Source organism: Nyctibius grandis, chromosome 5, assembly GCF_013368605.1.
Source record: "Nyctibius grandis isolate bNycGra1 chromosome 5, bNycGra1.pri, whole genome shotgun sequence".
Taxonomy (NCBI): domain Eukaryota; kingdom Metazoa; phylum Chordata; class Aves; order Nyctibiiformes; family Nyctibiidae; genus Nyctibius; species Nyctibius grandis.
The window spans coordinates 71,786,048-71,801,457 of NC_090662.1; the positions used below are offsets into that span (position 1 = coordinate 71,786,048).

The 15,410-nt window shown below is 38.4% G+C and overlaps 1 protein-coding gene across 1 annotated transcript in view; it reads right to left on the reverse strand.

Annotated features, from left to right (window-relative positions):
• KDM5A (lysine demethylase 5A) overlaps nt 1–15,410 on the reverse strand; it is a 53,744-nt gene that overhangs the window by 26,798 nt on the left and 11,536 nt on the right. The window contains exons 6-17 of the mRNA XM_068400640.1: nt 15,230–15,335; nt 14,646–14,734; nt 11,463–11,621; nt 8,941–9,060; nt 7,662–7,820; nt 5,844–6,025; nt 3,915–4,077; nt 2,945–3,064; nt 1,527–1,721; nt 1,241–1,422; nt 842–966; nt 454–604 (exon numbers count right to left, since the gene is read on the reverse strand). Of these exons, the coding sequence (XP_068256741.1) occupies nt 454–604; nt 842–966; nt 1,241–1,422; nt 1,527–1,721; nt 2,945–3,064; nt 3,915–4,077; nt 5,844–6,025; nt 7,662–7,820; nt 8,941–9,060; nt 11,463–11,621; nt 14,646–14,734; nt 15,230–15,335 (1,751 nt within the window). The remainder of the gene's footprint in view (nt 1–453; nt 605–841; nt 967–1,240; nt 1,423–1,526; nt 1,722–2,944; nt 3,065–3,914; nt 4,078–5,843; nt 6,026–7,661; nt 7,821–8,940; nt 9,061–11,462; nt 11,622–14,645; nt 14,735–15,229; nt 15,336–15,410) is intronic.

Consider the following 15,410-nt stretch of genomic DNA (forward strand, 5'->3'; position numbering starts at 1 on the left):
ATGCATTTTGCTGTGCAATCCAACGTTTTAACAGATTTTCTTTCCATAGCTTTAAGCTATGTACTTAGCCATGTTACATAAAATACAAACATTCATGTCAAGGCTTACTTTCATTACAGTTTTTCCTCTAGTTGTCCTTTCCTACAACTCTCCCACACATTCAGAGAAACACCTGATCAGTGATCAAACACAACTTCTCCAAAAGGATTTCACATTTCAGTACATAAGTCAGCTGAACACAGTATGTTTAACACTTTCCAACCAAGTCTGCTTTTTTTTGGCCCTTTGTGTCACTGTATCTGCCTCCCCTACCTCTCAATGAGTCACAGCACTAAGGGCAGGAAACACCGAAAGAAGTTAGTAAGCAGTGAGACCTCAGGGTTCTTACATTTCCAGGTCCAATCAAGTAACAAAACAGACAGATGGAAGCTGTTGAAAACATGCCTGTCCTACCTGTGTTTTTGCTTTTTGCTCAGAAGCAGCTGTGCTACTGAAGCACAGGTCTCTGCTTCTTTCACAGCATCTCTGAGCCTGCGGAAAAGATCATTCTCTGGATACTTCCTGTCTTCAGCATCCTCCAACATTACTCTCAGCTCGATCACATCTGTAATAACAGTACATAAATAATTTGTATGCAAAAACAAAGGAGACTACTTCAGAAACATTCAACCAAGGTTCCAACAGCCTAGTTCAATTTGAAATGCACAATGAGTTGCATTACACTCTCAGATTAGCTCATTTCTTTTTTTCAACTAAACAATACACAGTGTTTCATTAAATGAGAACACAGAACAAATGTAGAAGTTTCAGGACATCCTACTACGAACAATAGAAGTCTGACCTTTCTTGTGGTTGAGATTGGCAGACAGAGCCTCTGTAACTCTACTGACCCAAGTGTCATAAGACTGTGCTCTAACTTTCACTCCGTAGAGCAAAGAAGGAAGGTCTTCTAGTGGGTACCGGTACCTGGAGATATGGAAGGAAAATACAGAAAGAGTATTAATGCCTATACCAAAGCCAGGATATTGATTATATGGAGTTTCTCCAGCTACAACAAGGCCATAAAGACAGAACATGTATAATCCCTGCTGCCTTGGAACCAAGAAACAAGCAAAGAGGATAAAAATACTCCTTAAATAAAGGAAGAGAGAAGTGTGGCCAAAGGTTGTATTTGGTCACCGGTCTCCAGCAAACTATTGGATATGGAAGAAAAGTGGGGGGAAAAAAAAATCCTGTGTACCTTAGACACTTCTTCTGCATGGGACATGGACATAAATCAGACGGATGGTATAAGCACACCAGACGCTCAGGATTACAGGAACATGTAAGAGCTGACAAGAAGCACGTGGTTCTGCAAGCTGTGCACTGACGCTCATCATCTGGAACCAGTTCGAACACCTCTTCTTCAGACATCAACACTCCCTAACAGAAACAATTAGACACTTGCTAAAAACTCTAATCCAGGCTGGGGGAGGGGGAAGCAAAAGTTCTTTTGCAAGCAAAGTAAGCGCTGCCTTATTACTCACCATCTGTACAACAGACTCCCTTAACCGTGTCTCTTCCTCTATCATTAGAGTCATCTCTTTGCAGACCATGGCAGCCAGCCCAACATCCAAGCACTCTGGATCTGCAGCCATCTTGAAGATCAGCTCTTCATGGGAGAAAACACAATGACGTCCTAGCCTTCGGTAATGACTCACACACTGACGTCCAATGGGAAGCTACAAAAAACCCAACATCTATCATTCTGGGAAAAGACATTTTAAGATAACTTCTTAGCTCCCACTTTTCTTCCTTTGACAAAACTTGGGAAAAGACTAAGACTAAGAGAGCTGTATCTTATGGGACAATCGATTATAACAACCTTAAATCATGCCACAGGTGAGGACAAAGAGCACTTTGGGGGGGCATCTGCCATAACCTTATGTGCTTAACTTTCAGACACCAGTTTAAGAGCTGTCCTAAGCTCTTTTTACTTCCAGTGGAAAGAAACTGGCACCAAAAAGAAGTCATCTGGTCTATGCTAAGGTGAATGCATTGCCCTCTGGATATTACTAGGCTTGGACACAAACATTTAACACAAGATGCCTAGAATTAACCAAAATTGATATCGCTCATTTTGTGCCTTTTAAAGCAAAAAATATAAAATGCTACATGAATTTGCTACACAGATTTCTGGTTACATTCTGCACAAGCAAAGGAAACTTCACACAGCTGGTGTGAGTTTAGCAGTTTTCCACAGAGGCTGTACACACATCACATCACGAGCACAGGAGAAAACAACACTGCCTACACTGTCAATCCTGCAGACAATTTTTCTGGTGATGAATAAAGTTCTCTGATTAAGGACTAAAATTCCTACTTGAAGGTAACAGAGAAGAAGTTAGAGATAGATATACTACAGATGAGATGGAAACTTCCAACTGTAAACCCTCGATAGTAACAGGATACACTTTTGACAACTTACTAAAGAATCCACATAAGCTATGCTCTGGTGTGGCATGGCTATTAGAACAAGCACTTAATATGACTAAAAGGTGCAATGAGCTGGCACAAAAGGAGAGCAAAAGACTGTTATATACCTACCTCCCACATTCAAATCACAACAGCTGTTCAAGACAGTACATTAATCTGTATCAAATTCAGAAAGAGGCACCACAGAAATACCAAAGGTACTGCAAGATGTCACTTTCTGGTTAAATCAACACTTAAAAAGGCAGACCACAAGCCAAAGTTTCAGTTTGAAGCTGCTTAAAATTATGTGCTTATCAAAATTATTTTGTGTAATGGAAACTCACATCAGTCTAACTGTTGTACCAGGAACCATAAACATAAAACATACTGTGTAACATAAAAGACTACTCTTCAGACGAAACAGTTACTAACACTCTCCTTGCGAAGGTGACCTAGCAGAGACACAGAAAACATGTACAAAAGAACAGACCCAGTCAGCAGTGCAGAAGTTTACAGCTTCAGCAAAGTTATATCCCTGGTTAAATCCAGAGTGATAGGCACGAGGAAAGGTCACAACAAACTCGCCAGCACACTGATTGGTCCTGTATACCTAATACAAGTGAGGATAAAGAAAAAAAAAAAAAGAAAGAAGAAAAAAGGAAAAACATGAACCTTGCAACAGAGTTTAAGACACATGATTACAAGATGTTTGAACATCACTTTCTTTACCTATAGAACACCACAGGCAACATAGCCACCCCAAAAGTGGTAAGGATTAGTTCTGCCTTCTTGAAGTGAATCCTCAATTTATAGCCTTACTCAAAAAGGCTGAATATATAAGTCAACAGTTGAAAATTCTCTTTATGAATCCCAAAAGGGATGATTCCCTATCATCATTTAAACCATTGCACCACAAAGTGCAAAAGCTTCTGGAAACTGTTTATGGTTTGCTTTGCTGGGGTATTTGCCAGAGAAGCAATTTATCTTAAGACAAAAGCAAATGATAGTGACTGCTGCTTAAAGGTCTGCAGTCAATTATGTTTGGTCAAAAAAACAGTTCGTAAATTTCTACAGAAGAGATTTCTACAGAATGTAAGACAAGTACTTTACTGTTAAAAGATACTAAAACCATTTCGCAGACAAACTGCTGCTATGGGACGGTTTTTTAATTAAAAATGAAATGTAACACACAATGTACCCTTGTTCTATAAGATATTCTATGTAAGAAGCTTGGCACAATCACTTCTGGTATAATTTCAATTTCAGGGTGACTCTAGAGAATATCCTAGAAAATAACTTTAACAAACACCCCATAACTAATGAATTGAATATGTAAATGTTCACCATAAAAATTCTTCAGAGTTATGTCAAATCATTGTTACGCAAATCTGTCACAGAATGAAAAAAAAAAAGAGAGCGCATAGGAGTACTCATGTAAAAAATGCTCATGTGCTACTCACTGGTACACCATGTTCCATCAGCACATTGGGGTTCATAATAGTGACCAGCTGATGCAGGAGATCAGGCTGGGATTCAAATAGCTCAGGAGCCAATTCCTTCATCACATCCTCTAGCTGCTCTGCTGCATGAGAAGGTACACCATACCATGTCTTTGGCTCTCCCCTAACAAAACACAACCACAGTAATAAACACATTACTTAAAGGAAAGTAACAGTGCCAGCCAGCCGCAAAGCACACCTCAAATCTAGCACCACTGTCCACACAAGCCAAATATTTTGCACATAGACACAAAAAAGTCTTTAATAAACAACTGTCTTCTTCAGGATGTATCGTTCTAATCTGAAAAATCAATTATACGACAACAATTCTCAACATACTTGACAGCAGATCTTCCATGACAGGCCTAACATGGAAGATAATTGTCATTTACCATACTCTAAAGGGATAAAACGAGCAATCATTTTCCTTCAGGAAGAAGAAAGTTTAACACACAAAACCTGGGCCGTCGCAGCTAATGTTTAAGAGAAAAAAGATCATGGTACTCCTCCACTCACTTAATTAGGCTTGGGGTAGCCCTATGCCTGAAACCAGCTAAGTAGAAGTGGAAAGAATAGAACACCAGACAGTTCAACAAAATATAAACAATCCTTCTAAAATACATAATCAATTACTGAAAACCAGTGGTCCTCTGGACTCTTTAGATAAAAAATGCCTAAAAACATGAATTAGTTAAGTATGAGGGAAGAAAGAGATTAACAAGACCAAAACTAAACAGAAAATTACTTGAGAACATATTATTCCGGTCCTTCCAGTCCTCTCTTAACCAAAATAAACTGTAATGATCTAGACTCTGTAGTGCTGAGGTTTATTTTTCAATTTCATTTTACTAAGAAGTACAAGCAGCAGTCTGCTTAAATATCTGAAACTGTTTACATAGCACTATTTAACTGCACTAATAATCCTGTCACCAACGATCCCAAAAGTCAGAAGAGGACTAGCGCAGCATTTTCTGTGGTTCCTCCAGGCTCCAGTGACACCTGCTGGTAGGACGCAGCTAGTACACACCAGTAAAACTGCATCTGAGCTGCGGGAACTCACCAGCTGACACAAACCCCTCACACACTGATCTAGTTAATGGCATGCTGCGGACAATAACTGAACTCTAAACAACATGAATCCCCCTCTTGAGCTTGTGGATCAGAACTTACTTGCAAACATGCTTCTCCAGAAATGTGCAATCACAGTCTAAAGGCTATCAACTCATCCTTACCAGATGTACAACAAACTTTCTATTCTGAGGGAATGCTTCCCACAGCTTCCCCCCTGCTCCATCCACTGTGACCGAGTCTGAAGAATTGGGAAGACTGCAATGCAAATAGTTAATCTGTCATGATTCTTCTTTTCCAACACAAAAGCTGAACACCAGTACGCTTCTAGGATTGTTCTGAAAGTCAGAATTACTTTCAGATTTCTTTTCTCTTGAATAGCGGCATTTCTGTGTATACATAGATCTGTTGCTGAACTGTCAAATCTGATGCCTGTGTAAGCCACTGGGCAGCAGCCTCCATTGCCAGCATAGGGGCATACCAACTTTAAATCATAAAGCAGTGAACCAGTGAACTGTAACTCAGGTCAAAACCAAAAGCTTTCTTAGAAAATATGTAAGCCTGTAAAGCATGATTTTACAGTGACATTGGATTTTTGGCAACACAGGAATATTTAATCAGTCAATGAAAAATACTGAAGTGCTTAAAACAGTATCTGTATTCTCTTTTAATAGGCTTCAGTTAAGAATATGGACAGCTCATCACATTTAGCTTTTTGGTTAAAAATGGCATCAGCACGTGTAGGCATTTTCAAGTAGAACTACAGAGTTACTAATGGCAAACAGGGTAGTGTAAGGTAGATGCACAAAGGAGAGTCCATACCAATGCAGGTAGTTGATGGAATAGCTCCAGTGATCCTCGATATGCCAGCAAAATGAGGAGAAGCACATCCCTACGTACAGCCAAGGTACCTTCATGCCAGAGATATCTGCGTTGATGTGAGCAAGGACTGATTGTTCTAGAATTGGCATGTTATTCAAGTTCCAACCAGAAAGCGCATAATCCTGCCAAAAAAAAGGAGAAAATTCTGAACAAATCAGAAGAACATAAGGACACTAACTCCAGAAAAGGAAAGTACAAAGGAAGAGATCAGCCTATCCATGTCTATAGGAGACAGCGGGTAATATTCTGCAGCAATGAAGCATCAAAACTAGGAAATAATTCCTTAAATACCTTAGTCAGCAATCAGACTAAGATTTAAGGCCAGTCCTAGTATTTCAACATACATAGTCCATCTTCTTTGGATCAAGGCTTATACACTTAGGTTTTTATTTCCCTCCCCCCGCCAAGTTTATAGGTTTCATGCTTTTCTGGTTGAACAAAATACCAGCAACACTAGCAGAAGAACAAAAAGATAGGAGTCTTCAATAAAATTGGATAACTTAAGATTGTAAACAATGCCGTGAATCTTATGTTATTATTTCAGTTTAAGACCTAGTTTACTACACTGCAGTTTATCTTGATCTTCTTTATATATTACGTTAGGAAGTTTTCTCAAGAGAAGAAACTCTTACACACTCATTTCTGAGAAGACAGCATCACCAGTTAAGCAATCCCACCTTTACTTTCAAATACAGACAATTTGTACAAAAAATGAGAATACAAACAGACTGCCTGAACAGCTCACTATTGCGCTTTAACGTTAGCCTACTTTCCACCTTACAAAAAGCTGTTAGCACAGGTTCACAGTCATTTTAGGCATATCCTATAGCTGCTGAAAGGACTGGTCACACCCTCAGCTCAGCCGCAGGGTCCTGCTGTTCCTCCTTTGCTCTGACACTATAAAGACAATGCAGTGAGTCAGATGACCTAAGTGATCTGGCTAGAAAATACTTTTTTAAATTACTACTTTCATACAAATAGATCAACAAGCAGTTCTGACCCCTAAGCAGCTACTCAATCACTGCATAGACAACAAAGGTACAGGTAGGAAGGTGCAGGTATGGGTGGAAGACAATAGTGAGCAGGATTACCTCTTTCAGTGAGCAGTATAAATTGATCTGGGGCTGTATAATCATGAAACCACACTTGTACTCTCATTTAATCAGAATTTAAACATATAAGCAGCCAGAAAATTGATATGCTATAGTAAGCTCTGAGGGAAAACAGGTAACATACCTATCAGATGTTCTTTACAAAATTTTCTATAATAGGATGCTGTATCTACATCTTTTCATTCTTACAGTATGCAGAATCAGGGAAACAAGCTAAATCCAATTAGTTTATTAGTTTATATTAGTTATTAGTTTACATTAGTTAACCTCCTAAGGAGGTTAGAATCATGTTTCTGTAGCTAACTCTATAACAAAAAGGTTTGGAACAAGAAAGAAAAAAAAAATCTTATCAGTATCCTCATACTCGGACATACTGTAACAACTTGCACATCTTTGCCTGCTAAGATTAAGTGGTACAAAACAGTCACACGACTTAAATCATGAAAAGCATCTTAGCTATCAGCAAGCAGTTCTGTAAAAGAACCTAAAATATCAGATTAACACCCTGCCCAAAAGGAATGTTAAGTGTATGCAAAAGCCGTAATCAATTTCTTCATGGAAAGAATCCATGCTGATTTCCGACCTAAATTCTTAACGTGAAATCTTATGCAAAGAATACGGTCAGTCTGCATATCCTGTTCCTCACCTCCTCCTCTGGCATCAGCTTTCGTCGGCCATCCTTCACTGGGAAGCCGCTTCCAAAGTCCTTCGATGAGATATCAGCCCCATATTCCACAATGACGTCTTCTTCTATGCTGCTCACCAATCGCCAGAATTCTTTTTCTACAAGCTCAGTGGGAACCATCTGAAAGCAGAAAAAATGTTAGGGTATGTGCAGGTAAGACCCCACATAAAAGTTATCATTCAATCAGTAAATCATTACTAATCCCCCATGAATTTTCAAACACCAAGGCCACTCCCTCTCTCCCCTCCATCTCTTCAAAGTCATACAGTTCAGTCTGTATTCCTTAGTAGAGTCTGAAATGTAACAGCCCCATCACAGGGGATGGAATGAACAAAAAGAAGACTGAGTTACCAGAAGTACAGCTAAAAAGAAGGGGAGAAGGAGACAGCCAGCAGAAGCCAAGCAGCAAACAGAATGAACAGCATGCAAATTCCAGACTGTTTCAGAGGATAATGGCCAAGACTTCTGAGTAACAGTAAGGAAATTCAGATAAAGAATTGTGTTTAAGACTGTAGTCTTCATATAGCTCATCACAACTCCTACTTACATGCATTTATTTATGAAGCTTATTTGTAAAATAAGCTTTGTTCCTTGCTTTGCTCTGTGTCCCAAAGTTGTATCATAAATTGGAGTCCTTAAAATGTAGAAGCTTTAGCAAGAATGCCCATAAATTACCAAAGAACCCCGAGAGGAGAAGGAGCTTGGTGCTGCATGCAGCCTACAGGACAGTGGAATCGTGCAAGTGTGCCAAAGCAGAAACGCCAGTTTTAAAAATGCTGCTGAGATGCAGAACTAAAAAAAAAAAAAACCCTGATTATCCGACAGACTCAGTCTATTGACTTGTCTACAAGGCAAGACTCTAACAGGGAGGAAAACAATGATTTATCCTCTGAACAAAGTAAACCAAGACAAAAGCCACAGGAAGAGCAGCAGAAAGACCCCTTTGCCAAACAAGGACAAGATACTTGGTTCAATTAACCAAAAAAGGGCAAGAACTTAACTAGAGTATGGCCATAAGGTATACCCTAAGAAGCAATAAAGCTATCTATCCATCACAGGGAATGGGTGAAATGAAGCTGAAATAAGACCAGATGCCAGAAAGTTAAATCATTTGTTTACATGTTCAAAGCTTATGGTGCGTCTTTAAACAAAGATAAGATGCCTCAGCAAAAATTCAGGATCAGCTGAAACCTCTTCTCTTTTTCCCCTGCAAGGAATCACAACAAAAGCTGAAACTCACGTGGACTGGCATGTTGAAATAATCAGACTTGAAGTTATCAGCCATTTCACCAAAGCTCTGGAGAGTATATTCCCTGACAGCTTGTTCAAATCCAAAGGCCTCACGGGGTTTGTTGCATTCCTAGCAGACAAAGCATAAAAATATTGTTCCCTGCAGCAGATTATGACACAGTTACATTTTTAGCAAAAAAACCTAGTGTCCATCCGAGTCCTTACCAAACACAGTAAGCTATTGGTTTTGAGTGCTTTTCTCAGCTGAGGAAGTCCTACCACAATGGAAACAGAACAGAATTAATTGTACAGAAGCTAATCTAACACAGTAAACCTCAATGCTGCACACTGCTGCTTTCCTGTCCAAAACTATGTTTCATCATCTACTGCTGCCAGCCACAGAGTAAGACATTGCACGAGAAGCTTAGACAGACATAAGATGTTTCTTAGACACACCAGATTCAAGCACCTGCAGAACAACTGCACAGGAACAAATCCTGCAAGTACTTCGGTTTTATCAAGTCAACAGATCATCAACTGATTTGGTGCTGTGAAAGTATATAAAAGGAAAGAGGAAGAAGGAAATTAAAACAATGCAACACAGTTAACAACAGACATGGTCCATCTGACAGAAAATCTTCAAGTCTTCCACTGTTCTATTCCCATTCATCCCAAGAGAGCAAAAAATACCAGTTCACATTTCAGCTACTCTCCCCACCCATTTCTACAGTGTCCTTTTCAGTCCCTTTGTATCTGACACAATGTTTATATATACAAGACATATTCGAACACAAGCATGACATAGAACTGACAGTCAGCTGTTCAGTCATAAAGAAACCGGACTGGAAAAGAATTCAAGAGATTAGTAGTTTCTTTTTCTTCAATAGGAACTATCCTTAGACTATGCCCAACAGTTATCAAAGTAGTTCTTAAATGGAGCCTGCAACAGAGAATCTACAACATCTGTAAACACTGTCAAACAACATTGACCTGGATACATATAAAGAGCCCTTACCCTGTTCTTCCTAGCTTCTGTTCCAGCACCCCGGTGTTAACGTTACATTAAGCATCTGTGCACAATTAACATTTAAAGTAAAAACTGAGGAAAAAAGCACTACTGAGTATTTCAAACATCCTTCTGCTCTTATTTGCTTACTCTCCATTACATTATATGTTTTTTCCCTTCTTCCTCTTACTTTCAATGTATTTCCAGAATTTTTCAAGTACTTTCTCTATCATTTGCTAGTAACAACTTATTTGGCACCTTAACCTTCCTGATTTTGTCCCTACATGCGTATTTTTTAACTTGGGAACAATGTATCCCTATTTTTACTAGTAATACTGAAATTTCTTGAGTTTCCACATTCTTAAACCACTGCAGTCACTATATTTACTACTATATTCTCTAAATTACCTCCACATTGGATTGCTGTAGTTTGCTAATACTCCTTTATTGCTCTCTTAATGGAACAATAAACAAGCAGTTTAATCCACTCTGTGACCAGCAGCCCAAAGGGTTAGTTGCATCCTTTCCCTTGCCTGTAATTGTGAATTTCCACCTCTCTCACAACAGCATTTGCCTGAGTTCATCTGACAACCTCATCTCTCTTGGTGAAGGGTTAGAGAGCAATGAATTCATCCACCTCCTTATGTAGCTGCACAACTATTCATACACCACCATCATGAAAACAGCAGAAGCCCACAGCCAGGAAGGGTGTGGGGGGAAATGGGCACGTGCGCGTGTGTGTAACTGCCCCTTCGCGAAAAAACACAGTCTAAGAAGTTAAAGCCAGTCACAAAATTGCAGATTTAAAAACAGTAAGCTCTTTTCCTCTGAATCCTATATCTACCAATTTCCTGAGCTTGTAAAATTTGTTTTTCTTAAGACAAACACCAAAACAACCAAATTATATTCACTGCCTTTAGGCTGCTGATCAGTCTTCTCTTGGAACTTGGTAGCTCTTCTTTCTTGAACAATGAAATTCAACTAGGTTCCACTTTTGGAGCCTCACCAGTTCCTTTTTCAGTCTACACCAAATCTAAAATAGCTACAAATTTTTAAAATAGTTTTTTCACTTTATGCTACAAGCTATTCTGAACAGTGCCATAATGACTTCCCAACAATCAAAGCTCCCTGTTACGCCCAAATCACATACTTTGATTCCTTCACATTTTACAAAGTGTCTCACCATTATGCTGAAACACCTTTCACAACCCTACTTCTCACCCTAATTTCCCACTACCAGCTTATCAAATTGAGTTCCAGCTCCTAGCATACAAAGGCCAAAGTTTTAGCTGTCCCATGGCTGTATAATAAACAAAGGCTAAGCTCAAGCTCTAGAAGGAACATTTCTCTCTCCTTATGGCTCATCAACCAAGAACAGCTGGAGATTCACAGCTCATCTTGACAACATTCCAAGCAAAACTACAGCTTCTACCCAGATGGAACGGCATTGGGCTGAATTACTCTTCTTCAGATCTTTCCAGGAACATAAATGTACATACAAAGCTTGAGTAGTTCTTGAACTATACCTCAGCAACGCACTTCGGACACCTCCAGTCACCCTTGGGTACATCAGGTAAAGGAGGAATCAAGCAAAAAGTGTGATAGCTGTCATCACATCCATCACACAGTAGCAGTTTGTCCTCGTTATTTCCTCTGCCACAGAATAAGCAAACATACAGATCAACCTGTGGAGAAAAAAAAGAAAAAAAAAAGAAAAAAAAAAAAGAAGTTACAGAAAGTTTCCTCATCTAGAACCTGCCTTCCTTAAACTAAGGAACAAAGGACGTAATCCTAAAGTCCGACATATGAACATCAACGCACTCTTCTGTTTTTTTGAGAAGCATTGATAATGAACAATTATGCTTCAATTTCCCAAAGCAGTAATATGTGGGGGGCAGGGGGGACTTTGGGTGCTGCAAAATAACTATCCAGTTCTGTTGGACAATTGTTTTCTATATAAATCAAATCAGCATCTCATTTACGTTATTCTAAGGCAAAAGAGCAGGTTACAGTTTTTAGAACTTCATGCTCTCCCTCTTTTTGGGCCTCTATCATGGAAAACAATTCAAACTAAATCCATACAAAGAGCACATGGCTGAGGAATATCTCCAAAAACTATTTCAGAAACATACATGCCATCCCTTGCAACAGTACAGTGATTACCTTAGCAATGGAAAAGGAGAGAACAAAACCCACAAACCTACAGATTTCAATCTAAAAATCCAAGGGGAAGGGAAGGAAACTGCATATAAAGGTACCAACTTCTTTCTCATTTTCTCCAAAACAAAGGATAAAAACTCCAAATGGTAACAGAGAAGTATTAATCTCAATACAATAGCAAACAATGTTCGCAGGTGTCTGTTCACAATAATCTCCCAAGAACAACACTAGGAGATATTCTCAGGGGCCAAAGAGAAAATTGCACCAACAGGTTTCAAATTTCTTTGCTGTTTCTTCCTGTATTGTCCAAAGGACTTTAATATAAACATTTAACACAGTACTGAAGATCTGTAATATAAATCTAAATGAAGAAACTGTGTATTACTTTATCACAGCTAAAAAATTATCTTATGTATAAATTTTTAATAACAACATGAACTTCATGAATAACACTTGCTCTAAATTCTGCTACAACTCCTGTCAGTCACTAGGCAACTCAGGTTATGCATATTTCCTTCACACAGCTCAAAATAACACCAGAAGTGGGGTTGTTTTTTGGGGGGTCTGTAATTTTCATCAAGATGTCACAAAAACATGTGCTTTTCAGCTGAATAGGTTCACAAAGTTGTGTTAAATACTTGATGTCAACCCCATCTTGGTTACACCAGCCTAGTTAAGTATGCAACTTCCTAGCAACTTCCTAGCTATGCAATAATATACTTCTTAAGAAGATTGCTCAGGTTTCTTAAGAAACAATCTTAAAAATAATGCAGTTCTATTAAGAAAGATATCATTTTCCCCTTTTTAAAAAAATCCAAGCACTCACCCTCACGGAATATCACGTCTGTCTAAAACACTAAACTAGTTGCTTTTGTTGAAAGTATATAAAATGGAGGGAGGGTACCTCAGCAGACATTTCCAGGTTCTCTTCCCAAAACTAAAAATGCATTAAAATGGTGATTGTAAGAGGAGGCTATTCTATGATACTTACTAGTTACCTATAGTTTACAGATAATACCATCTTCTCTCCAAATTCATATTAACATATGCAATCTTTTTTATGTCAGCCCAAGTGACGATTTGTCAAAGACTGCACTGAAATACATATTCACAACCAGCAGATCTGTGATTACACAATAACCACAAATAAGCCTCCTAGCCACATAACAAAACACAGTAAGACTATGATGATATACAACTATATTTATCAAGGGGGAGTGGATAAAAAGAAAAGGTATATTTTATTTCACAGTTAGCATTTCACATAGATAAAACAAATTTCACAGCATTTCACAGAAAGATAAATGAATGAGTATAAGCAAAACTGCAGCACAGTATTTTTCAGATGAAAGTTATATAAGGCTAATGTATCACCTGTACACTTCAAAGACTGCTTTCCTTTAAGATCTCGCATCCAAGTATAAAAAAAGCGTGGAACCAAATGGTACTAAGTCACAGAATTTCACAAGATTACAGTTACAGCAACACAGTTCCAAAACAGCAGTTCTGCTGCTACGGTATTTTCATTTTCTCTTACAAACAGGAGTAAATGGAAAGAGTAAACAAATACAGTTTTCTATAAAGAATCAGAGATTAGACAAAATATTTTAAAATTAAAGCATACTTAAAGAAAACATTGCAACACTTACGGCCTAGGAACACCATATACTCAGAAGTAGTAGTACAACTAAAAAAAAATTCAAGTCACACAAATTCTAACTTAGCTGCAATGGTACAATGATCCGTTTTTTAAATACCCAACTTCTCCCATGGTTTTTTCCCCAGGAGGCACTTCCACATACAAAAATATGATTACTAGAGACTTTTTGCCTTGGCCTTCTATGGTTGAAATTTAAAATAAGCCCTTGTAAGTGTTCTCAGGCCAAGAAAAAAAAGAACAGCTGAATTATTAGTGAAGAGTCTTAATTATTAAGACGTTAAAAGCATGCGTCTTCATCCATGTTTGCGTACACATGCTAAATTATGACACTTTAAAAGTCAAGTCATGTGGTATGAAAGACATTAAGAACAACTATACACTGTTTTTCCATGGTCAAACATCAGAGCACTAAACATAGTGCTTAGGGGTTTCTCTTGCATGGACTTGTATAATGACTAGTTTAAACTCAAAATAGAAAAGATATGAAAGCTAGAATTGCTGAAAAACAAACTCCTGAAATGCTGGAACACCTCAAAATATCTTTTAAGGAAGAGAGGTAGTATTATAATTGTTCTACAAAAGGGAGCTCAAATAGAAAGTGAGCTACTGAAGGCAAGCACAAAGTATGTGGCAAAGCAAGTCCTCAAACCCATGATCAGCAAGTACCTTCATGTTGCAACGTTCTTCCTGTCCGGAAGATTAAAACAGAAACCTACAGCATAGATTATTTTTCAAAATACTGTTCATTCTTCCTATAACAGTATCATCTGCTGCAGCATCCATCCATTCATCTATTTGGAGGGGGTTGGGTGGTGGTTTAAAAAAAAAAATCTTAGTAAATCAATGAATTTCTTATTATCAGAAATCACAGCAAAGGAATCAAACTTACAAAGTTGACAGAAAGAGTTCCTTTGCGTTGTCTCATCTGCATTCCAAATGCTTCTGATCTCGTTCCCTTGCGTCTTCGTGTCACCTCATCTTGAAGTAAAATAAAGTTAAATGTTATTAATACCACATCAAGATAGACTTAACTTTCAAAAACAACACAGATGTCCAGGCTGGTACCCTGCCTTTCATATCAGAAACTACCTGACAGTCCAAAGAAAGCAAAAATGTTTTGTTATACCTGGCCAATCTAACATAAACAGGGATTAGGAAAACATATTTTGCTTATCCTCACAGGTGATCCCAGTTGCCTCACAAAACAGAGTGAACTACACTCATAATCTGTGCACTTAGCTGGTAGAATCAGTTGCAGTATTGTCAAATACCATTTTCCCTTCCAGTCACTCAGTTCACGCAACAGCTGCTTAATTGTTATTGTTACTATATAGTACATAAAGAGCTGAAACTATGCCAAGTTGCATGAAGCATCCTGTAAATCTCTCTCATGAATGAAACCCTAGAATACTTAGCTTTCTTTTTCCAGTTATAATGTTACTTTACAAAGCAATGAGCCCAAGATTTAATTACCCTCTTTATCCTTTGCTCCCAATGCCAGTCCCATCATCTTGGGTCCAGCGCCAAAGATCTGCAGCTTCTTCAGTTCAGTATTTCTACTCATTTCTCCTGTCTCTGCCTAAAAAAAAAAAAAAAAACCAAAACCAAGACCACATCAGCACAAACCATCAACATTTCCCCTCCAGGTCTCTTC